Source organism: Callospermophilus lateralis, chromosome 1, assembly GCF_048772815.1.
Source record: "Callospermophilus lateralis isolate mCalLat2 chromosome 1, mCalLat2.hap1, whole genome shotgun sequence".
NCBI classification, from domain to species: domain Eukaryota; kingdom Metazoa; phylum Chordata; class Mammalia; order Rodentia; family Sciuridae; genus Callospermophilus; species Callospermophilus lateralis.
In genome coordinates, this window is record NC_135305.1 from 180,685,911 (window position 1) to 180,712,034 (window position 26,124).

The 26,124-nt window shown below is 34.6% G+C and overlaps 1 protein-coding gene across 1 annotated transcript in view; it reads right to left on the bottom strand.

The window, feature by feature from the left end:
• The window catches only part of Dnah12 (dynein axonemal heavy chain 12), a 269,851-nt gene that overhangs the window by 139,480 nt on the left and 104,247 nt on the right, over positions 1-26,124 (bottom strand). The window contains exons 29-31 of the mRNA XM_076839530.1: positions 3,913-4,022; positions 926-1,109; positions 648-788 (exon numbers count right to left, since the gene is read on the bottom strand). Coding sequence (XP_076695645.1) covers positions 648-788; positions 926-1,109; positions 3,913-4,022 — 435 coding nt within the window. The remainder of the gene's footprint in view (positions 1-647; positions 789-925; positions 1,110-3,912; positions 4,023-26,124) is intronic.

A 26,124-nucleotide genomic window follows, 5' to 3' on the forward strand; every position in this document is an offset into this window, starting at 1 on the left:
TAATTTATCACAAAGTCAAAAGAGTGATTATCTGAGGTAGAATGTACAGACTGGGGATGTACACAGTGAACCCTGCAGGGTACAGGAAATTTTACCTATCTTTATTTGGATGATAGTTGTATGGGTTTACCTATATAGTAAATAAAAAAATTACAGAATCTGTATTTAGAATTAGCACACATTCAATACTTTATGTATAGTATGTCATATATTAAAATAAATATTAGGAGACTTTCACTTTCTAGTTCTTCTACCTTATACCTATGGTAATAAATATATTACTTAAGTATAACGCACATAAGGACTAAAGTGTTCAATGTTCTGAAAAGGAACAAAGCGTTTTTATTTTCTCCTAAAAATTTTAAAGTCCTTTAAGAAATGATAAAGTTATTTGACAATTTATTCTTTCTTAGTAGTAGATTACTATGCCTTCCTCTTAATACAGTAGTTTTAATATATTATGTTTTCATTCTATATCAAAAAAGAACAAAGCACTCACTACAGCAAAGTTTTCGTTGAAATGATCATTTATAAACATTAAATTTGTTGCATCCTTTAAATACATAATCCTAGTTGATGAGATGTTAAACACAACAAATTACTTAATCATGTCTGAATCTGCTCTGCTTTTAATCATAGTGATTTACCTTTTTATTATCATCCAATACAGTGTTCATACTCTCTATCCACAAAGTGTCAATAGGACCGTCAAATACAACCCATTTCCGGTCAGGGGTTTCTGATAAGGCAAATTCTCTAAAAGTATTTGCCACAATACCATCAGTCCACTGAAGAAAAAAAAGGAAGAGTTGGAGAGTTCCTTTCAGATAATTGGATTTAGCAGTAAAAACATAAAAACACTTGAAATTCTTGCTTTATTATACACTGTCAATAGGAGAGTTGAGAACATTCTGTTGTAGCTTACCTCATGAGACACTGGGTCAAATTGTCCAAAAAGCTGGCCCATGGTAATTGATTTGGGGTTCACAGTTCTATAAATGACCTTTTCTTCTTCTCCATAGCCACGTTCATTCATAAGAGATAAAGTATCAGCCAGCACATGTAGTACTTTTGTCTTACCAGCAAAAGGCTTTCCTACTAACATAAAACTATTAAAGTAATTACTCAATAAGTTCCAAAAACTAGAATGGGAAATTATTTATTCCAGTATATAAAAACTTTATCCTGTGATAATTACTACATGTAATTTTTTTTCTTCCTTTTTGTTTATTTGTTTATTTTTTGGTGTGTGGTGTGAGGGACCAGGGCTTATATCCATGCTAGACAAGCACTCTATCACTAAGCCACATCCCAAGCCCTACTACACACAATTTTAAAAATTTATTCAAACTTTTCTCAAGACATGATAAAAATATCATTTAACATTTATACTGGTTTGTTGAGAGCCACAGCCGAAGGGGCCCCAGCAAACTTTCAGACTGCCAGCTGATGATTGGCTCACAGCAGCCCCAGCAACATCTAGCTGATTGGCTCCTCTGCGGTGATGCTCATTGGACTGTTTCCCTGCCCTTTCAGGCCACGGAGCTGCTCATTGGGGGACTTTTTTGGCTCCGCCCACGCAACCCAGCCAATCGGCCTCAAGAGCAGGAGGATTGTGGGAGGTGGAGAGGCTGGTGGTTGAGGGAGTGGCTTGTGGGAAGCAGGTGGTGGTAGTTGGGCTCTGAGGGTTTTTCCTGAGGAACTGTTTTGTTTGGCATGTGTGGTTCTAAAAATAAAGTTAGTTTCTTTTGACAAGTGGCTCCTGAATTGTGCCCAGCCAGACTGCGGCACTGGTTGACCCACATTCATATCATTATCTACCAAAACTATGATAAAAAGTCTCTAGGTGACAATGTAAACTTACTACATATTACTCTTTTTTTTTTTTTTTTTTTTTTTGGTGCTGGGTATTGAACCCAGAGTCATTTAACCATTGAGTAACATCCCCAACGCTATTAAAACTCAGCTTGATAGCAAAGCTCACTTCAAGGGTAGACTCATTGTATTACATTATTAAAATCTATGAAGGAATAATGTGATTCCTAGCACAATAGTCCCCTTATTTGTGGAGGATATGTTCTAAGATTCCCACTAGATATCTGAAATCATAGGTTGTACTGAACCCTCTATAATCTATGTGTTTTCCTATACATACATAACTATGACAAATTTTTATCTATAAACTGGGCACAATAAAAAATTAACAATCATAAAATGGAACAATTATAACAATTTACTATAATAAAAAGTATGCAAATATGGTATCTCTCAAAATGTAGAATTTTTCCCTTTAATATTTTCAGATTACAGTTGACCATGGGTAACTAAAACAGTGGAAAATAAAAATCATAGATGAGGGAGAACTAATGCAATCATTTCAGGAAGGCAAAAATAATTCAGGGAAAACAGACTAAAGGTGTGACTCTTGCAACTAAACCAGACAGGTTCAAATATACTACAAGGAAATTTAGAAGGATATGATTTAATAAGGACCATACTTATAGCTACAGGCACATGGAGTACCTGGAATAAAAGAGACAAAAAGTTGATTAAATTTTTAAAGGCATTTAATGACACCCCCCCAAGTCTAGCCTAAAACATATATGAATATATAAAACTCAAAGTGATTCTTAGGTATTAGATGCACCAGGGTTGATTGCACTCATTCCCCTCATTTTTGTGTATGCTGGAAAATTTGCATAACACAAAGTGTTTTTTAATACCTTGCCTTTAAAAAGAATCATGACTGGGCTGGGGTAGTAGCTAAGTGGGAGAGGGCTTGCCTCCCATGCATGAGCCACTGGGTTCAATCCTCAGCACCACATAAAAATAAATAAATAAAGATAAAGATTTTTTTTAAAAAAAGAATCATGACTATTGAGATCTTAATTTTCTATAAGCAGGAAACAAGCTGAAAACATTTCTCAGTTACAAAGGACAATATTTTCCCCAATGTCTACTTCACACAGTAGGGAAAATGAAAAGACCTTGCAGAAGGTTAAACCAAGCCCTACAGAGAACAATGAACTGGAAAACTCCTTTGAGGGAACCAAATCAAGCAGAAGTAGATCCAAGTTTTCAGGAGCTTTAAGATAATACACTTTGGAAGGGGAGCTCTTTAGATCTGAGTTTTCAGGAGCTTTAAGATAGTATACTTTGGAAGGGGAGCTCTTTAATAAATATATAATTACAAATATAAAATTACCATATCCACTGTAATGATACCCTATACAATAAATTATGTAAAGAAAATGTTTGTGGCCTCTTGGAATGGCCCAACAAGTGAGAGGTCCTAAAGTTTAAGCCCCATTAGCTTTATAGTAAATCCATCTCTGGAACTGGAGTCCTCAGATGCCCAGGCAGATTTTAAAATTGCTACAGAACAATGTTGTGTTTTCTATTCTCCAAATTCTGAATGGGAGTGTTTGCTCTGGAAAACTTGTTCTGTAAACCTATTACTATATACAGAATGTGTAGAGGTCAGACAACTTGTCTTTCTAGTTTGGAGGACTCTGGATCAAGAGGAACAACTTCCAAATCTGATGTAGACATAACCATGCCTCTAGAAATTCTGAATTTATGTATGTTTCATTTATTGATTACAACTTTTAAGTTGTCTCTCTGGAAAGGGAAGAGTGTATATATGTACATTAAGGAGGTGAATAAGACATTATTGCACAAATTGTGATGGCTATTACTACTAGTCACTAAGCACTTCTTACCAACCCTTATTGGACATGTAATATGAAAGAGCAATAGACCTTTGTCTTATAAAAGGGAAGGGAAGGGCTGTTTCCTAGCTTATTTAGTATATAAATTTGTTGCTTCTTTTAATTATGAATTTCAGTTGTTAAACAGTTTAATTTCAAATAATACCATCTAACTATGGTAGATGATGATCTATAATCTTACCCATGTCTAACAATCATCATTTCATATGTCTGAATTATTTTCTCAAGAAAAAATTTAACAGGCTGAAGATTATGTGCACGGCAAGTTTCATGAGTACATTCCAAAAATTCCTGAAACAAAAAAAGTGGAATTCATTTCTATAAAATACAAAAATTATACACTATTATTACAAATCATATCACATAGCTTTTTTTCCAAATTGAGAAGAATTAAGATAGCTTTATTATATTAGCATAAGTTATTAATAATCACAATATCATAGCATTGGGTGTACTCTTCATTAAAGAAAAGAAGACACAACTCGGGGCTGGGGATGTGGCTCAAGCGGTAGCGCGCTCGCCTGGCATGCATGCGGCCTGGGTTCGATCCTCAGCACCACATACAAACAAAGATGTTGTGTCCGCCAAAAACTAAAAAAATAAAATAAAATAAATAAATACAAAGTTTATTTACAAAAAAAAAAAAAAAGAAGACACAACTCTTTAATAGTGTTTCCCAGAATTTTGTTTTGTTTTGGTTTTGGTTTTGGTTAGAATGTAGAATAATATGTCATACAATCCTTCTCCCAGAGTAATTATAAATAAACAGAGAAGCTAAAAAAATTATATAAATATTGAAGATACAGGACCACCCTGGATACAATTAAGTTTAAAGTATTTTAATTTCAGAAAGAGTGAGCCTTTCTTAAGTAAGCTGTTTGCAGCCTGGTAATATTTCTAAGACTGGACATGATATGCATTTGTTTGGGCCTGTTGTAGACAAAGGGAATTAGTTAGTAAAGAGAAATTAATAGAGATTAATGATTATGTGGGCTGATGTGATAAGATTGAATGACCCCAAATGCAAAGGTGGTTCTTCCTATTGTTCATGTTTTTACCAAGCATGTAGACACATATAAGATCAAGTTCACCTAGAAAACCGACAGAATTTCCTTAGTCTCAAGATGCTTAAATCTCAAAATCCTCCTGGAGGGAGAAGTCTATAATAGAACAAGATAGTGATTGTTCTACAGGCATTTGAAATCAGCAGGAAACTATAAGTCAAAAGAGCAGCAATAAAACTCTAACTTAAGTCAACTCCTGATAGAATTGATCAGCAACTCAACCTAGCTATCTAAAAGAAAAAAATAACACGATACTTCTCTAGGAAAATAAACCAATATAGCCCCTAAATTCATGTTATATGACAATGTTTAAAATAAAATCAGAACTTAAAAATCATGAGAAATAGCTAATGACCAAGAAAAAATAGTAAACAAAATAAATACAAATATTACCATTAGTAGATAAGAACTTTATCTTTTATAAAGTATAAAAGAAAAAAGCAAGATGATGGAAACAGGGCTAGGATTGTAGCTCAGCGGTAGAGCACTGGCCTAGCATGCGCGAGACCCTGGTTCAATCCTCAGCACCACATAAAAATAAATAAATGAAATAAAAGTATTGTGTCGGAACTACAACTAAAAAAATAAAATATATATTTTTAAAAAAATGATGGAAACAGGGGCTAGGGCTGTAACTCAGCCTCACATGTGTGAGGCACTAGGTTTGATCCTCAGCACCACATACAAAAATAAATAAATAAAACAAAGATATAAGAAAATGACAGAAACAGATGAAAAGATAGAGAATTTCAGCAGAGAAAGATAATGTATAAAAAGAGCCAAATCAGATACACTATTAACAGAAAGACAAAATATGTAAAATTAAGAATTCTTTGGGGGCCTGGGGTGGTGGCTCAGCGGTAGAGCTCTCGCCTCGCAGGGGCGAGAACCTGGGTTCGATCCTCAGCACCACATAAAAATAAATAAGTGAAATAAAGGTATTGTGTCCAACTACAACTAAAAAATAAAATATTTAAAAAAAAATAATTCTTTGGATGGGCTTATCAGACAACTGGACAAAGCCAAAAAAAAAAAAAAAAGAATAATTAATCTTGAAAATAGGTCATAAATGTCTTTGGAGCCCCAGAAGAGAAGAAAAAAATATTTTAAGGAAAGAAGAAATATTTTAAAAGATAATTACTGAGAATATTCTAAATAGGCATATCCACAGATTCAAGAAGCATAGCAATCTCAAGCAGGCTAAGTTAAACACACACACACACACACACACACACACACACACTCATACAGCACATAGTCAAACTGCTCAAGATGAAGGAAAAATAAAAATTATTAAAAATAGAAAAATACACATTACATTCAGGGGATCATAAATAGAAAAATATCTACCTTCTAATCACAACAATGAAAGCCAGTTGATAAAAATAACTTTAAATATTGGGGGGAAGAGGGGACGATCCTACCAATTTTGAACCCTATTACCTAAGGAGAATATTCACATATACACAAGATAGACCCAAGGAAGTTTTCTAGATTAAAGAAAAAGATCCCAGATAAAAACATTTGAGGGCTGGGGTTGTGGCTCAGTGGTAGAGCGCTTGCCTACCATGTGTGAGTCACTGGGTTTGACTCTCAGCACTACATAAAAATAAAGGTCCACCAACAACTAATAAAATATTTTAAAAAATACATATGCACTGAAAGGAGGGTAAATAAAATAAGCACAATAAGCACTAGAAAACACCATACGGAAGTCTTTCTGTAAGGTTAGGGATGTAGCTCAGTGGTTGAGCCCTTGCCTAGCTTGCTTCCTGGGTTCAAATCCCAGCACCAGGGTTGGGTTGGGGGTTCTTTCTCTTCAAAACTATTGTCTGAAGCAAAAGATAATAACACTGTATTTTAGCGACAATAGTACAATGGGCTGAAGTGAGGAGAAAAAGAATTATGCCATTGAAATTGCTTAAATTGTTTGCAAAATGGCAAAATACTAACTTAAGGTAAATAGTAATAAGCCAAAGTATATATTATAATCTGAGTGACACTGAAGTCCAAAAGAGAAGATGAAATGGAGTGATAAACTGGGTGCAGCACAGTAGAGAGGTACAGTGCATTCTTAGCATTCATAAAGACCTATGTTTGATCCCTAGTATTGCCAAAAAAATAGAGAAAAAAATTGGTAATAAATATCACCTGAAATCCAAAAAAAGTCAGTAAATAAAGACAAGAGAATGTAGGACATATTAAAAAGCAAAATAATACATTTAGTAGCATTTTTCAAACTGGACTCTATGGACCTACTACTATATTAGTAGGGGCACAAGAATCTTTCAGGATAACATTAAAATTTGAAATTTTCATTTCTGATATTTTTTAAAAATCATATTAGGCTGGGTGTGGTGGCACATGCCTGTAATTCCACCTACTTTGGAGGTTGAGACAGGAGAATTCCAAGTGCAAGGCCAGCCTGAACAACTTAATGAGACTCTGTCTCAATATGCAAAAATAAAGAGGGCTGGGAAGTACTCAACAGTATGTTTGCCAAGCATGTTTACACATGAGTTCAATCCCTAGTATGAAAAAGAAAAAAACATTAGCAATTCTGAATCATCCTGGTAATCACTTCAACTTGGTATTGCCAGAGGAGAAGTATATTAGCATTCAAGAGTGAGAATTTTAAAAAGTCTAAAAAGAAAATGATGACTAAGTAAAGTGATTCCTTAATGATTTAATAGTTCAAATGAAGAGGAAAAAAACTGCAGTAATATCAACAGAGAAACATGGTGGGAGACATGAATCTTTATATGGCAAAAAGAAGTTCATACATGCTGAATGCAAAATAATCCTCATTTTACAATAGAATTGCCATAAAATGACAACTTTGTTTCTCTAATTTAATTAACTGAGCTAAATTGAATATTATTGAGATTGTTTTAATGGCATTTAACTTTTAATTTTATTTTGGCACTATATTACAGGCATATCTCATTTTATTGTGCTTTACTGTGCTTCACAGAAATTATATTTTTACATATTGAAGGTTTGTTGCAACATTGCATTCAGCAAGTCTATCATCATCATTTTTCTTTTTTATTCTAATGCATTAAAATTCATATTACACTTTTATAGCACAAATTTTCATATCTCTGGTTGTGTACCAAGTATATTCACACCATTCGTGTCTTCACACATGTACTTAGAGTGATGATGTCCACCTCATTCCATCTTTTTTACACCCTTTGCCCCCTCTTTTTTGCTGTCTCCACTTTGTCCTATCTAGAGTTCATCTAATCTTCCCAAGTTTCCCCTCCCGACCAACCCCACTATGAATCAGCCTCCTTATATCAGAGAAAACATTTGGCATTTGGGTTTGGGGGATTGACTAACTTCACTTTGCATTATATTCTTCAAATCCATCCATTTACCTGCAAATGCCATGATTTGATTTTATTCTCTTTTATTGCTGAGTAACATTCCATTGTGTATATGTACCACATTTTCTATATCCATTCATCTACTGAAGGGCATCTAGGTTGGTTCTACAATTTAGATATTGTGAATTGTGCTGCTATAAACATTGATGTGTCTGAGTCCCTGCAGTATGCTGTTTGTAAGACCTTTGGGTATAGACTGAAGAGTGAGATAGCTGGGTCAAATGGTGGTTCCATTCCCAGTATTCAAAGGAATCTCCATACTGCTTTCCATATTGGCTGCATCAATTTGCATTCCCACCAGCAATGTGTGACTGTGCCTTTTCCCCCACATCCTTGCCCACACTTATTGTTGTTTGTATTCTTCATAGCTGCCATTCTGACTGGAGTGAAATGAAATCTTAAGAGTAGTGTTGATTTGCATTTCTCTAATTGCTAGAGATGTTGAACATTTTTTTATATATTTGTTGATTGATTGTATATCATCTTCTGAGAAGTGTCTGTTCAGCTCCTTGAATGGGTTATTTGTTATTTTGATGTTTAGCTTTTTGAGTTCTTTATATACTCTAGATATTAGTGCTCTAACTGATGTGCAAGTAGTAAAAATATTGCTCCCATGCTGTAGGCTCTCTATTTACCTTGCTGATTGTTTTTGCTGAGAAGAACCTTTTTAGTTTGAATTCATCACATTAATTGATTCTTGGTTTAATTCTTGCACTATAGGAGTCTTATTAAGGAAGTCAGGGCCTAATCCGATATGATGAATTGGGGCCTACTTTTTCTTGAGAAGGCACAGTGTCTCTGGTTTAATTCCTAGATCCTTGATCCACTTTGAGTTTTGTGCATGGTGAGAAATAGGGATTTAATTTCATTTTGTTGCATATGGATTTCCATTCTTCCAGCACCATTTGTTGAAGAGGCTATCTTTTCTCCAATGTATGTTTTTTGGCACATTTGTCGAATACAAAATAACTGTAATTATGTGGGTTAGTCTCTGTGTCCTCTATTCTGTACCATTGGTCTACCAGTCTATTTTGATGCCAATACCATGCTGTTTTTGATACTGTTGCTCTGTAGTATATATAGTTTAAGTTCTCGTATAGTGATGCCACCTCCTTCACTCTTCTTGCTAAGGATTGCTTTAGCTATTCTGGGTCTCTTTATTTTTCCAGATGAATTTCATGACTGCTTCTTCTATTTCTATGAGGAGTGTCATTGGGATTTTGATTGGAATTGCATTAAATATTTATAGTGCTTTTGGTAGTATGAACAATATTAATTCTGCCTATCCAAGAATAAGGGAAATCTTTCCATCTTCTAAGGTCTACTCTAATTTCTTTCTTTAGTGTTCTGAAGTCTTCATTGTAGAAGTCTTTCACCTCTTTTGTTAGGTTGATTCCCAAGTTTTTTTTGTTTTTGTTTTTTGTTTTTGAGGCTATTGTAAATGGGGTAGTTTCCCTCATTTCCCTTTCAGAGGATTTATCACTGACACACAGAAATGCCTTTGATTTATGGGTGTTGATTTTGTATCCTGCTACTGTACTGAATTAATCTATTAGTTCTAGAAGTTTTCTGGTGGAATTTTTTGGGTCTTCTAGGTATAGAATCATATCATTGGCAAATAGTGCTAATTTGAGTTCTTCTTTTCCTATATGTATCCATTTGATTTCTATCATCTAATTGCTCTGGCCAGTATTCCAAGAAGTGTTAAATAGAAGTGGTGAAAGAGGGCATCCCTGTCTTGTTCCAGTTTTTAGAGGGAATGCTTTCAATTTTTCTCTATTTAGAATGATGTTGGCCTGGATCTTAGTGTAGATAGTAGGATTATATCTCAACATTGTAAAAGCTATCTCTAGTTTTTCTAGTGTTTTGAACATGAAGGGGTGTTGTATTTTGTTGAATGCTTTTTCTGTGTCTATTGAGATGATCACATGGTTCTTATCTTTAATTCTACTGATATGATAAATTTCATTTATTAATTTCCATATGTTGAACAAACCTTGCATCCGTGGGATGAACCCCACTTGATCATTGTGCACTATCTTGCTGATATGTTTTTGTGTTCGATTTGCCAGAAATTTATTGAGAATTTTTGCATCTATGTTCATTAGAGATATTATTCTGAAATTTTCTTTCTTTGATGTGTCTTTGCCTAGTTTTGGAACAGGGTGATACTGGCCTCACAGAATGAGTTTGGAAGCTCTCCCTCTTTTTCTATATTTTTTCTATATTTCATGAAATAACTTGGAGAGTATTGGTATTAATTCCTCTTTAAAGGTCTTGTAGAACTCAGCTGTGTATCCATCCGGTCCTGGACTTTGTTTGGTTGGTAGGTTTCTGATGACATCTTCTATCCTCACTTGAAATTGATCTGTTTAAATTGTATATATCATCCTGATTCAATTTGGGCAACTCACATGACTCTAGAAATTTGTCCATGCCTTTGATATTTTCTATTTTATTGGAGAACAAGTTTTCAAAATAATTTCTAATTATCTTCTGTATTTCTTTTTGTCTGTTTTGATATTTCCTTTTTCATCATGTATGTTAGTATTCTGAGTTTTCTCTCTCCTTCTCTTCATTGGTATGACTAACGGTTTGTCAATTTTGTTTTTTTCAAAGAACCAACTTTTTGTTTTGTCAATTCTTTCAATTGTTTATTTTGTTTCAATTTCATTGATTTCAGCTCTGATTTTAATTATTTCCTGTCTTCTACTGTTTTGGCGTTTATTTGTTTGTCTTTTTCTGGGGCTTTGAGATGTAATGTTAAGTCATTTATTTGATGTCTTTTGCAACCCATTGTTCATTCAGTAGCATATTATTTAGTCTTCAGGTTTTTGGGTAGCTTTTATTTTTTATTTTATCACTGATTTCTAATTTCATTCCATTATTATCTGATAGAATGCAAGGTAGTTTCTCTACTTTTTTATATTTGGTAAGAGTTGCTTTGTGGCATAATATATGGTCTATTTTAGAGAAGGATCCATGTGCTGCAGAGAAGAAAGTGTATTCATGTTCACTGAAGGATGAAATATTCTTTATATGTAAGTTAAGTCTAATTTATTGCTTGTATTATTTAGTTCTATAGTTTCTTCATTCAGCTTTTGTTTGGAAGATTTATCCAGTGGTGAAAGAGGTGTGTTAAGGTCACCCAGAATTACTGTGTTGTTGTCTATTTGACTCTTGAACCTGGGAAGAGTATGTTTGATGAATGTAGATGCTCCATTGTTGGGTGCATATAAATTTATTAGTGTTATGTTTTGTTGATGAATTGTTCCCTTAAGCAGTATGAAATATCCTTCTTTATCCCTTTTGATTAACTTTGGCTTGTAATCTACTTTATTTGATATGAGGATGAAAATCCCTGGTTGCTTCTGCAGTCTATGTGAGTGGTATGATTTTTCCAAAACTTTCACCTTCAGTTTGTGGATGTCTTTTCCTACAAGATGAGTCTCTTGGAGGCAGCATACTGTTGGGTCTTTTTTAAAAATTCAATCTGGGGCTGGGGATGTGGCTCAAGTGGTAGCGCGCTCGCCTGGCATGCGTGCAGCCTGGGTTCGATTCTCAGCACCACCTACAAACAAAGATGTTGTGTTCGCCGATAACTAAAAAATAAATATTAAAAAAAAATTCTCTCTCTCTCTCTCTCCTCTCTCACTCTCTCTTTAAAAAAAAAAAATTCAATCTGCCAGTGAGTTTAGGTGAGTTTAGGCCATTAACATTCAGGGTTATCATTGAGACATGATTTGCATTTCCAGCCATTTTTATTTATTTTTGGTATTTAACTTGTCTTAGTTTCTCCTTTGATTAGTTTTCCTTTTTTTCCCTGTTTTTTTTACAACCTCTATGTCCCTATTGAAGTAATCTTTTGCTTCCTGTATTTGTTTATGTAGCTCTTTGTCAAAATGATCTTTTACTGCCTGTATTTGCTCTCTTATATCATCCTTCAATTTCCAAGACATTTTAATTATGTACATTCTGAACTCCTTCTCTGTAATTTCTTCTGCTGGCTTGCCATGGATTCTAATAATGTGGTATCTGGATTTGTTTGGGGCACTTTCTTCCCTTGTCTTTTCATATTGCTTGTGTGCCGTCCCTTCTAGCACTGTGTGTCCTAGACATTACCATTTTTACCATATAGGTTTATAGTGCCCCTGTTGGGATCCAAAACCTCTTCTTTGAGGTGAAGGACAATGTTATAAGATCCCAATATAAATAATATACACCCTAAAAACAAATGTTTGCTAATAAATTTACAATTTGGTCACAATATACAGAAATGGTGAATTCAATTATTATCTACTCGGCAGTTTTGTAAAAGTGTTTACAGTTTCTGATGGTGGACAAAGAACTGGAGTGAAGAGTAGGATGATATGCTGATGAGGTAGCAGGTGAGGATAGAGTTACTATATCTTAGGAAGTGTGAAAGAGAAATCTAAAGAGGAAGATTAGTAGCAGGAGAAAGGAGAGGAAGTAATTTTGGGGTAGACAAGTTTCATCAGCTGGCAGTCTGAAAGTTTGCTGGGGCCCCTTCGGCTGTGGCTCTCAACAAGTGGGAAGACATAGAGTACATAAAACAAACACACATATATATCAAGAAAAATTAAAAAGGTTAAAATAGCAGAAATTTAAAAAGTAAAAAATAATGTACAACACAAGTGTAATATACTATTCAGATGTCCCAGTGTAAAAATCCTAATTCATGCAAAGTACTTAGTTTAACATATGTTGGGGATGTGAGGGCGGAAGAAAGGAAAGAGAGAAAGAGGAAAAGAAAAACAAAAATCTTGAAGGAAGGCCCAGGGCTTGTTTTGACTGGAGATCAATATCTTTCCTGCTTCCTTTCTCGTCCAATAGGTGGGGTCATCTGTTGTTAGCTGGTATCACCACCCTCAGGATGGTAAAGGTAACCAGGGTGTCATTGTGCCCAGTTAGAGGCTGCTGGGGAGAGTGGGGAGTTAGAAACTGTGTACCTGGAAGATGGTGATGAAGGTGACCCAAGATGGAGGCTCCTGCTTTCAGCAGTGGGGTGTCGGGTTGGGTGGAGGGGGACCGGGCGATGGTGTTGGATGATGAGTTCAGATGAGCTCTGTGGCTTGCAGTGTCTGGCTGACTTTAGAGCCTGTGTGAAGTTCCTGGGTGCAGGCAAGCTACTGCTCGTAGGGGACTATGTCTGCTGCTGCAGAGTCCAAAGATGATGGTGATGGGAGGAGCCCCACGTTGGTAGCTGGGGTTCCACCCCTGATGGCAGCCAGAGTTCCTACTCATGGGAGGCTTCCGGATGGATTCCATGGGAGTGGCGTCTGTGATTTCTGCTTGGGTGGGTGGCTGAAAGTTCTTTTCGCAGGTGCTGCTGCCACCACTACTGGTGGTCTTGCTTGGTACCCAGTAGTCCTGCGTGGGGGAATAGCTGTGGGACCTACTCTGACTCTGAGGCCAGGAACCCTGGACAGGTATGGGTGGGGATGGGGTGGGGAAGGAATATCACTTGCAGAAAAGCTGTTTTCTAACTACTTGAATCCCAGGTCATGGAGAACACAGAATGCTGCCTCCCTCTGGCCGCCATCTTGGATCTGCCCCTCATCATCGTTTTTCTAACAGAACATGCTCACTTCATGTCTCTGTCATATTTTTTTAATGTTCACAATGTTTCAAAATGTTCACTATTATTAAATCTGTTATGGTATTTGCAATCTTTGATGTTATCCTCATAACTGTTTTGGGACACTATGAACCTCTCATACATAAAATGGCAAACCTTTTTTGAGGGCTTTATAATGATTGCAATATAATAAAACATTGACAATGGCTACAGTACCAGTGTAGCAAAATCACATCTGATTAAATCTTTAGGTCCATACATAATGATAAAAATTGGAAAATACAAAAAAGTCATCACTAAAATTGTCGTTCACTTCACAAAAATATTAATGACAAGTTGGTTGTTTGGGTGTTGTTGACATTTAGGTAGTTTGAATATGTAAAAATAATACTAGTTTGCACTTAAAATTTAGTTACAGATGCCAAGAAACAGTTTCAAGTATTTTCTGAATATTCATCATACATATATGACACAATTATATCTTCCTTCAATGAAGTTTTCATATCATACATTTATTTAATGGGAAAGAGTTAAATGTTACATGAATTATCCAATAAAGGTGATCATGTATTTTTCTCTTCAAAACCTCTACATACTCTTGGGACACTTCCAGAGTAGATCCTGATCTGACATACTAGTAGATTTTAGAGAAGCTCTAAAGGATCCAGATTCAAATTGAGCAGTAGCTTTTCCTAGTTCTCTGTACTTTCTCCAACTCCTGCTGCAAGTCAGACTTGTGATCTGACTTAGTTTCTTCTTTAAGTCTTGTGTTTCATCTTCTAAATTAATGTGATAACCTGATGAAACTTCCAGTGAAGTCTCTGATGGAGAGTGTTCTTTCAGGGTATCAGCCAGTTCTTGGTGAAGTTGTCTTACAACCACTTCTCTTTCTGCTCTTTCCTTTTTGTACTGATCAGTTTTCCTTTTAATCATCAATTAACTCCTTATTTCTGTTTTCCAGAATGAGACTGTGATTAACACTCTTGAAGTTTCTTTAAGATGTAATGAAATTTGTCATAAATATTAATTATTGCTTTCTGTATTATCAACTTTGTTGTGAAGGTCATCTAATTGCTGTCAAACAAATGTATTTTTAGTTGCAGTTGAGATAATCTATCCTCTGTATACTCTTGCTTTTGATGTACTTATTCATTTTACTTTGCTCATTTTGATACCTGTGTTCAATCTCCTTCATTTGGCATTGTATTTGCATTACGTTTGCTTATACCTATTCTAAAACCAAAGTCTTTTTTCTAAAAGCATCACTTATATGGTGGAGCTCAATTTCAGGACTAATTTTTATTTCAGATTTAGAAAGGTGTTGGGAAGGACTCTCATTAATAAGTTTTAATTTAGATATATCAAAAATCATCTTCTTCTATGAACTAAAGCACTCTTACTTTCTGGAAAGCAAACTCTAGGTATCTTTTTGTCTTTCATCATGATGGTGTGAAGCAGCAGTCAGTCGGACATAATATGATTCAACTTCTGTTTCTAGTTTGTGTGTGTGTGTGTGTGTGTGTGTGTGTTTTGTTTTTCGTTCTTCAGTTTAAAATTTAGTGATGTAATATCAGATTTTATAATTTGACACTGTTCAATATACTTGCATGCTGTTTTTGTGTTTCTCCATTCAGTTTGATTATCCTTTGAAGGTCAACAATTCTTTTAAAACTTCAAAATCCTCAAGATATTTCTTTTCCTTTTCTTGGTTCTATTTTTTTTTCTATTTTCAGTCTTATCATGGCAATTTCATCCTGCAGTATGTGATATTTATGCAATAGCTCTTTCTCCATTCCATCACTAGTAGAAATCTTTGAGATAGGTGATGAAAAGGAAGGATGAGAAAAGCTCAGGATTTCCCTTAATCTTACCAAAGTGATTTTAACCATGTTTTCATTTTGACTATTAGAATTACTGTTGTCAAACAATATTCTATTTTCTGGTTTCCCAAAAATGCCATGTTTTGCTTCTTTTTTCCCTAGATTGCTGAAAAGGTTCACATAATTATCCTTTATCTTTTGGGATATTCTTTTTATCGAATTTATGTTAATCCTGATCTGATGTAGGATAGGAATCATCAGGACCAGGTTTATTAGACAAACTGATTAAAGGTACATCTCAAGAACTCTCATTCTCTGGATTGCTATTTTCTGACTTTTTAGGTCTCTCTTTAGTATATTCAAAAACTGCTTGCATATTATAACCACAGCATAAGTAAATGAGTTCTATTTATAATAATCTTCAGAGAAGATATCAATACCTCCTTGAAAAAGCAGCTTCGCTGTATTTGCTGAATCACATCCTACAGCAAACATTAGGGCTGTTTTAGGATAATCTAACATTAGTATTCTTCAAAGAAAGAAATTTAAAGCCAAGAGTCATTCAGAAGACAAAATGAGGTATTTCTTAATTGGTAAGCAGAGAGCTGAGGCAGGAGCCATCATGAGGAGGTCTCACTGCAGCTTGCTAAAATGGTAAATTTAAATGAATATTGTGTCTGTTCTGACTGCTTACCGACTGGCTGTTTCCCTAAATCTCTCCCTTTTCTCAGGCCTCTTTGAAATACAACAATACTGAAATTAGGACAATTAATAATCTTACAATGGACTCTCAGTGTTCAAGTGAAAAAAAGTCACAGTATCTCACTTTATCCTCCAGGAGCAGTGCAGAGAAAATACCTTAAAAATGCATCTGCCACTGGGTTTAGTGGAGCATGCTTGTAATAATAGTTACCCAGGAGGCTGAGGTAGGAGAATGGCAGGTGCCACTTAGCAAGAATGTGTCCCAAAATAAAAAATAAAATGAGTATGTAGCTCAGTGGTAGAGTACCCCTGGGTTCAGTTCCCAGTAACACACACACACACACACACACACACACACACACACACACCATCTCCCTGCTTTGTCTTGGAAAGGGTTTATGTCACACATCACATGCCCTCAACTTTTACACCTACCTCCCAAAGGACTCCATCCTAAACCTCAGTTCTGTGAATAAAAGGAACTATACATATATGAGTCTCCCTAGATCATAAAACAAAAATGTGGTTTTTTAAAGTTTTCAAATACTTCCCTCTTGGAGGAGTGCAGAAAAGGAGTAGGAACATGCAATTCCCATTTTTCTTTTCAGAGGGTGCTTAAAGCACACACTTCCAGTGGCTATATGTAACAATCTGAGCTCCTAACTAACTTGCTTCAGAGAGCTAAAAAAAAAAAAAAAAAAAAAAAGCCCTTCAGGAATCAAAGTTAGAGCTCAGCTTCCTAAGCCCTTTCCTTCAGGCTCACCCGAGAAATAAATCAAAGCTTACTTTTTCTTCCTGGAATAAGTTTGGCCACACAATAAGTATCACAATTTCCATAACAATTTCCTTAACAATCTAGCTCTATTTACATTTATTATTGGCCTCAGTCACAGAAAATAAATAGTTGGACGTACAGTGGAGTCATTTCCATTAGCTATTTCCTTGGATCAGCATTTGCCACAGATCCTGTCTTGGCTTAGTGACAAGGCAGTAGGAGGTGAATACCCACACTTAAAAAGTTTCATCATGAAGACAAAGGGAATTGGAACACACATTCAACATCCCAACACTTCCAACAACATCTAGGGTATGACTATTATCATCCCAGTTTTAGGACAAAGAATTACATGAAACATCCCAACCTCTGGGAGCCACCAAAAATAGAGACAGCAATCTGAATGAAGACAAAGATTTGAGCAGAACCTTAAAATTTCTGACCAGAAAGTCTGGCAAGATCTTTCTCCTATACAAGGACAGTCTGACAAGATTGGAAGAGGTAGTTATTTAATGAACATAAATCAATACAGAGTGTCAAGAACAAAGAAGAAACAGGGGAATTCATTCCAAATGAAAGAAACAGACCTAAGTAGATATATGTGATTTATCCAAAAGGGAATTCAAAATAATGGTCCCTTTGCTCACTCAGTTCAAGAAAGCAATGGAAGAACAAACTGAGAGTTTCAACAAAGAAGTATCTAAAAAGTACCAAAGAGAAATCAGAGCTGAAATGAAAATGAAATGAAAAATTCAACGAAAATTCAATTTGGTAGTTCAACAGCAGACTATATTGGCAAAAGAAAAAGTCTATAATAGATACACAAAATGAAAAATGAAAATTTCAATTTGGTAGTTCAACAGCAGATTATATTGGCAAAAGAAAAAGTCTATAATAGATACACAAAAGATAAAAAGATCACAAACCATACCACTGCAGGAAGTCATCAAAGCACAAAGGAAGAAAGGCAAAATGAAAGAAACAACAGATTTAGAAAATAACCAGAAAACAATTAACAAAATAGTATGAGTAAGTCCTTATATACCAATAACTACTTTGAATATAAATGGATTTAATTGTTCAATCAGAAGGTATAGAATGGCTGAATTAAAGTAGAAACAAAACAAACAAAAAGCCAAGACCAAAATATTTGCTTTAATATTTTATCCTAAAGAACACTCATAGGCTGAAAGTAAATGGATGAAAAGGATATTCTGTGCAAACAGAAATTAAAAAGGAGCAGGTAAGCTATACTTATTTGAGACAAAAGAAGCTTTAAGTTCAAAACAGTAAAAGAAGGCAAAGATGGTCAGTAAACAGTAGTAAAGAGATCAACTCCTCAAAAGGATATGACAATTGTAAATATACATGCACTCAAGATGAGGGTACCTAATTATATAAAGCAAACTTTAAGAGATCTGAAGGGAGACACAGATTGTAACACAATGTGCAGGGGATTTCAATATCCCACTTTCAACATTGGACAGATTATCCAAACAGAAAATCAATAAGGAAACAATAAACCTGAATGATACTTTAGACCAAATAGAGCTAACTGATATATATAGGACATTCTATCCAATAGCAACAATACACATAAAACATTCTCCAGGATGGATCATATTAGGCTACGAAACAAGCCTTAAGAAATTTAACAAGATCAAAATCATATCAAGTGGGAGCTGGGGTTGTGGCTCAGTGGTAGAGTGCTTGCCTAGCAAGTGTGAGGTACTGGGTTTGATTCTCAGCACCACATATAAATAAATGAACAAAATAAAGGTCCATCATCATTTTTTTAAAAAATAAGAGTTTTAAAAGACCTTTAAAGAAGAACTAATACCAATACTCTTCAATCTATTTTCAGGAAATAGAAAAAGAGGGAGTACTTCCAAATTCATTCTATGAGGCCAACATCCCCCTGATTCCAAAACCAGACAAAGACACTTCAAAGAAAGAAAACATCAGACCAATTTCTCTAATGAATATAGATGCAAAAATCCTCAATAAAATTCTGGCAAATTGGATACAAAACATATCAAAGAGATCATGCACCATGATCAAGTGGGATTCATCCCTGGGATGCAAGGCTGGTTCAATATGCGGAAATCAATAAATGTAATTCACCACATCAATAGACTTAAAGATAAGAACCATATGATCATCTCGATAGACGCAGAAAAAGCATTTGACAAAATACAGCATCCCTTTATGTTCAAAACACTAGAAAAACTAGGGATAACAGGAACTTACCTCAACATTGTAAAAGCTATCTTCGCTAAGCCTCAGGCCAGCATCATTCTAAACAGAGAAAAATTGAAGGTATTCCCTCTAAAATCTGGAACAAGACAGGGATGCCCTCTCTCACCGCTTCTATTCAACATAGTTCTGGAAGCACTAGCCAGAGCAATTAGACAGATGAAAGAAATTAAAAGTATAACTATAGGAAAAAAGAACTTAAACTAGCACTTTTTGCTGATGATATGATCCTATACTTAGCAGACCCAAAAGGTTCTACCAAGGAACTTCTAGAACTAGTAAATGAATTCAGCAAAGTGGCAGGATATAAAATCAACACCCATAAATCAAGGCATTCCTGTATATCAGTGACAAATCCTCTGAAATGGAAATGAGGAAAACTACCCCATTCACAATATCCTCAAAAAAAAAAAAATACTTGGGAATCAACTTAACAAAAGAGGTGAAAGATCTATTCAACGAAAACTACAGAACCCTAAAGAGAGAAATAGAAGAAGACCTTAGAAGATGGAAAGATATACCTTGCTCATGGATAGGCAGAATTAATATTATTAAAATGGCCATATTGGGCTGGGGATGTGGCTCAAGTGGTAGCGCGCCCGTCTGGCATGCGTGCGGCCCGGGTTCAATCCTCAGCACCACATACAAACAAAGATGTTGTGTCTGCCAAAAACTAAGAAATAAAATATTAAAATTCTCTTTCTCTCTCTCTCTCTCTCTCTCTCTCTCTCTCCTCACTCTCTCTTTAAAAAAAAATGGCCATATTACCAAAAGTACTTTACAGATTCAATGTGATTCCAATCAAAATCCCAATGGCATTTCTCGCAGAAATAGAAAAAGCAATTATGAAATTCATCTGGAAAAATAAGAGACCCAGAATTATCTAAAGCAATTCTAAGCAGGAAGAGTGGAACAGGTGGTATCGCTATACCAGATCTTAAACTATACTACAGAGCAACAGTAACAAAAACAGCATGGTACTGGCACCAAAACAGGCTAGTAGACCAATGCATAGAATAGAGAACACAGAGACCAACCCACAAAATTACAACTACCTTATATTAGACAAAGACGCTAAAAGCATGCAATGGAGAAAGAATAGAATTTTCAAAAAATGGTGCTGGGAAAACTGGAAATCCATATGCAACATAATGAAATTGAATCCCTTTCTCTCACCATGCACAAAAGTTAACTCAAAATGGATCAAGGATCTAGGAATCAAACCAGAGACTCTGTGTCTCACAGAAGAAAAAGTTGGTGCCAATCTCCATCATGTGGGGTCAGACCCCAAATTCCTTAAAAAGACACCTATAGCACAAGAGTTAAAACCAAGAATCAGCAAATGGGACGAATTCAAACAAAAAAGTTTTTCTCAGCAAGAGAAATAATATGTGAGGTGAATAGGGAGCCTACATCCTGGGAACAAATTTTTACCCCTCACACATCAGATAGAGTTCTAATCTCTAGGGTATACAAAGAACTCAAAAAGTTAAACAACAAAAAAGCAAATAATCCAATCAACAAATGGGCCAAGGACCTGAACAGACACTTCTCAGAGGAGGATATACAATCAATCAACAAATACACAAAAAAATGCTCACCATCTCTAGCAATCAGAGAAATGCAAATTAAAACTACTCTAAGATACCATCTCACTCCAGTAAGAATGGCAGTCATTATGAAGTCAAACAACAACAAGTGCTGGTGAGGATGTGGGGAAAAAAGTACACTCATACATTGCTGGTGGGACTTCAAATTGGTGCAGCCAATTTGGAAAGCAATATGGAGATTCCTTGGAAAGCTAGGAATGGAACCACCATTTGACCCAACTATATTCTTCTTCTCAGACTATACTCAAAAGACCTAAAACAGCATACCACAGGGACACAGCCACATAATGTTTATAGTAGCACAATTCACAATAGCTAGACTGTGGAACCAACCTAGATGCCCTTCAATGGATGAATGGATAAAAAAAATGTGGCATATATACACAACAGAATATTACTCAGCACTAAAAAATAACAAGATCATGGCATTTGCAGGGAAATGGATAGCATTAGAGCATATTATGCTAAGTGAAGTTAGCCAATCCCTAAAAAACAAATGCCGAATGTCTTCTCTGATATAAGGGGGGTGACTCAAAATGGAGTAGGGAGGAAGAGCACGAGAAGAAGATTATCACTAAATAGGGAAGAGAGGTGGGAGGGAAAGGGAGGGAGAAGGGGAATTGCATGGAAGATGGAAGGAGACCCTCATCATTATACAGAAAACATGTATGATGATGTGAGGAAAAAGAAAAAAAAAGAAGTGTGTCACATTAGATTGGGTAGAGAGAAGCCAGGGGAGGGGAGAGGAAAGGGGAAAGGAAGTACAACAAAATAAAATGGACATTATTATTGCTCTGTGTGTGTGTGTGTGTGTGTGTGTGTGTGTATAATATATAAATATATATATATATATATAATATATATATATATATATATATATAATATATATATAAATGACTGCATGACAAATGTGATTCTGCAACCTATACACTCAGAAAAATGAGAAATTATACCCCATCTGATTCAAATGTATGATATGTCAAGATCATTGTACTGTCATGTGTAACTAATTAAAATAAAACAAAAAAAATTTTAAATCATATCAAGTATCTTTTCTAACCACAATGTTATGAAAAAAAGAAATCAAAATCAAGATAAATCATGGAAAATTAACAAATGTTTATTGAAATTGAACAATATTATATTGTATGCATATACAAATATGATATAATGAATCTAACCATTATGTATAATTAAAGTGCATCAAAAATTTAGGAAAAAAATAAATTAAGCAATATGTTCCTAAACAATTATTCTTCAAGGATAAATTTAAAAATATCTTGAGACAAATGAAAATGAAAACACAACAAATCAAACTCTTAGAATGCAGCAAAAGCAAGTCTAAGAGGGAACTTTATAGCAGTAAACACTTGCAACAAAAGAAGGAGAACTGCGCCCAGTGGAACATGTCTCTAATCCCTGAGGCTCAGGGAGCTGAGGCAGAAGGATCATAAATTCAAATCCAGGCTCAGCAATTTAGTCAGACCCTAAGCAACTTAGTGTGAATTTGTCTCAAAATAAATAGGGCTGGAATGGTTAAGCCCCTCTGATTTCAATTCCTGGTATCAAAAAAAAAAAAAAAAAGCCTAATGTTATGCCTTAGGAAAAGAGAAAAGAAAGAGAAAGAGAGAAGGAACAGAAAAAAACTAAAACTAAGCTCAGGGTTAGAAGGAAAAAGGAAATAACAAAAAATTGTAGCAGAAATAAACAAGTAAATACTTTAAAAATATATAAAATATCAACAAGATTAAGTTGGTTTTTCAAAAAGCCATACAATGATACAAAGCTTGCTTTATATGTAACAAAGTCCTAGGTTCAATTCCCAACATTGTAAAAATTAAGCATAAATAAATAAATAAAACAGACAAAAATTTTAGCTATATTAAAAAGAGAAAATTCAAATAAAATAAAAATTGAAAGAACAGATATAACTTCTAACACAAATACAAAGAAGGCAACTGTGAACAATTACATGACAAAAAATTGAATAACCTAGAAACATATAACCTACCCAAGCTGTACCATGAATAAATTAGAAATTTAAACAGAGCAATAATGTATAACAGCTTCCCATCAAAGAAAAGCCCAGGACGAGATAGTTTCATGGCTAAATTCTCACCATTTAAGGAAAAATTAACAACAAATCCTTCTCAAATTATTTTCTGTAAAAATTAAGGAGTAGGGAACATTTGCAAACTCATTTCACAAAGCTGGTATCACTCTGACCAAAATGAGACAAAGATACTACAAGAAAACTAAAGTATAAGTCAATATATTGATAATCATAAATTTTTAACAAAAACTAGAAAACCATATTCAACTATACATTAATGCAGTACATTCACCATGATCAAGTGAGAATTCTCTCTGAAAAGCAAGGCTGTCTCAACATATGACAATCAATAATATCACCATATTAACAGAATGAAGGGCAGAAACCATAAGATGATCTCAATAGATCAAGAAAAGGCATTTGAAAAATTCAAATTCTTTAAGACTCAACAAATAAGGTAGAAAAGGAATGAAGGAATGTTCCTCCTTACAATAAAGGCTACATATGACAAACTGATAGCTAACATTATACTCAACAGTGAAAAGTTGAAGACTTTTCCTCTAAGATCAGTAATAAGATAAGGATGCCCACATTCACCACTTTTATTCAATATAGTACTGGAAGACCCAACCAGAGTTATTTAGAAAGATAAACAAAAGACATCTCAATAAGAAAAAATGAAGTGAAATTGTGTTTCCTGATGCCATGATCTCATATATAGAAAATCCTAAAGACCATACCAAGAATATCATAATTAATAAACCCATTCAGTAAAGTTTCATGATATAAAATCAACGTATAAAAATCAGTGGTGTTCCTTTTATCTTTAGTAAAGATGAAAATGCATGCTTTTTTTAAATCTTCATTTTCCCAAAGTATTAAAGTATTAAGATGTTTCTCAAAACCAAAAAAAAATCAGTGATATTCTTAAACATTTAAAAAATTTGATTATAAATTTTAAAGTTTTGGGGCTGGGGCTGTAGCTCAGTGGTAGAAACAGCACTTGCCTAACATGGGTGAGGCACTGGGTTCAATCTTCAGAACCACATACAAAATAAATAAATAAAATAAAGTTTTTAAAAAATTTAAAAGCTTCATTTAAAATAGTAAGTGAAATAGTAAAAGAAAAAATTACTGCTAAATACATTTCATTATATTTATTGATGCATTATACTTTTACATAATGGTAGGATTAGTGATAACATACATATTTGTACATGCAGATAATATAACAATATAATTGGGCCTATCTCATTCTCCAGTATTACTCCTTTCTCCTCCTCCTTCCCCCTGGCTCCTTTCCTGTTCTCTACCAATCTCCCTTCATTTTTCATGAAACACTCCATCTACTTTTCTTTTCCTTCTTCCTCTCTAACTCCCAAAAATGAGAGAAAATATTTGACCTTTGACTTTCTGAACTTGGCTTCTTTCACTTACCATAATGTTCTCAAATTTCCTACAAATGCCATAATTTTATTCTTCTTTATGGCTGAATGAAACACCATGAGGTATATATATCAATTTTCTTTATCCTTTTATCCATTGATGGACATTCTAGGCTGGTTCCATAGTTTGTGAATTGTGTTGCTATAAACATGAGTATGCATGTGTCTCTATATTATGCTGACTTTAATTCTTTTGAATAAATACCAAAGAGTGCTATAGAGGGTCATATGGTGGTTCCATTCCTAGCCTTTTGAGGAACATCCACACTGCTTTTCATAGTGGTTGTACTAATTTACAACCTTACCAAGAGTACGAAAGTGTTTTTTTTTTCTCTACAACCTTTCCAGAATTTATTAGTTTTTTATTCTTGACTACTGCATTCTAACTGGAGTGAGATAAAATCTCAGTGTAGTTTTGATTTGCATTTTTCTAATTGCTAATGATGTTGAACATTTTTTTCATATATTTATTGACCATTTGTACTTATTCTTTTGAGAAGTGTCTGTTTAATTAATTAGCCTATTTGTTAATTGGGTTGTTCCTTTGGAGTTAAATTTTCTGAGTTCTTTATATGTTCTTAATCCTCTGTCAGAAGAGTAGCTAGCAAAGATTTTCTCCCATTCTGTAGGTTTTCTCTTCACATTCTTATTTGTTTCCTTCACTGTGCAGAAGCTTTTAAATTTGACACTATACCATTTATTAACTTTTGGCAGTATTTCCTGAGTCTTAGGGACCCTAATGGAGAAAGGTGCTGCCTGTTCCTATATGTTGGAATATTGGCCCTATATTTTTGTCTAGGAATTGCATAGTTTATGGTGTAATTCTTAGGTTTTTGATCCATTCTGAGTTGACTTTTTGAGTAAATTTTACCATGTGAGTGAGATATCTGTATATTGAACATATAAAACATTGATGAAAGAAATTGAAGATGATATAAATGAATAAAAAGATGGCCAATGTTCATACATTGTAAGAATTAACACTGTCAAAATGTCCGTACTATTCAAAATGATCTTCAGATGAAAGGTAAGTCATTATTAAAATTCCAATTTTGTTCTTATAAAAATAGAAAAAAAAATCCTGAAATTCATACCCAAATAGCCAGAGCAATGTAGACCAAAAAGAACAAAATTGGGTACTGGATTTAAAACAAATTACAAAGCTATGGAAATCAAAACATCATGGTCTTGTTATTTGTCCACTGGGATAGGAAAGAGAACCCAGAAATAAATGCATATGCCTATAGTCAATTGACTTTGACAAGGGGACCAAGAATACACACTTTTCAATAAATGGTGTTAGTACAACTGGCTATATACATCAAAAGAATGAAAATGAAACCTTACATCATCCACTATATAAGGATCAACTCAAAATGAATTGAAAACCTAAATGTAAAATCTGAAACATACAAAACAAGTAGAAGAAAATATAGGGCGGAAAGCCCAATGACAATTGGCCTAGGCAGAAATTTCTTAGATCTGACCCTGAAAGCACAGGCAATGAAAACAAAAATAGAAAAATGGAATTTCATCACATTTAGAAACTTCTTCAAGCAGAAGAGGACACAAGTAGGGCTAGAGATGTGGCTCAAATGGTACCACACTCACTTAGCATGCGTGAGGCACTGGGTTCGATTCTCAGCAGCACATAAAAATAAAGATGCTGTGTCCACC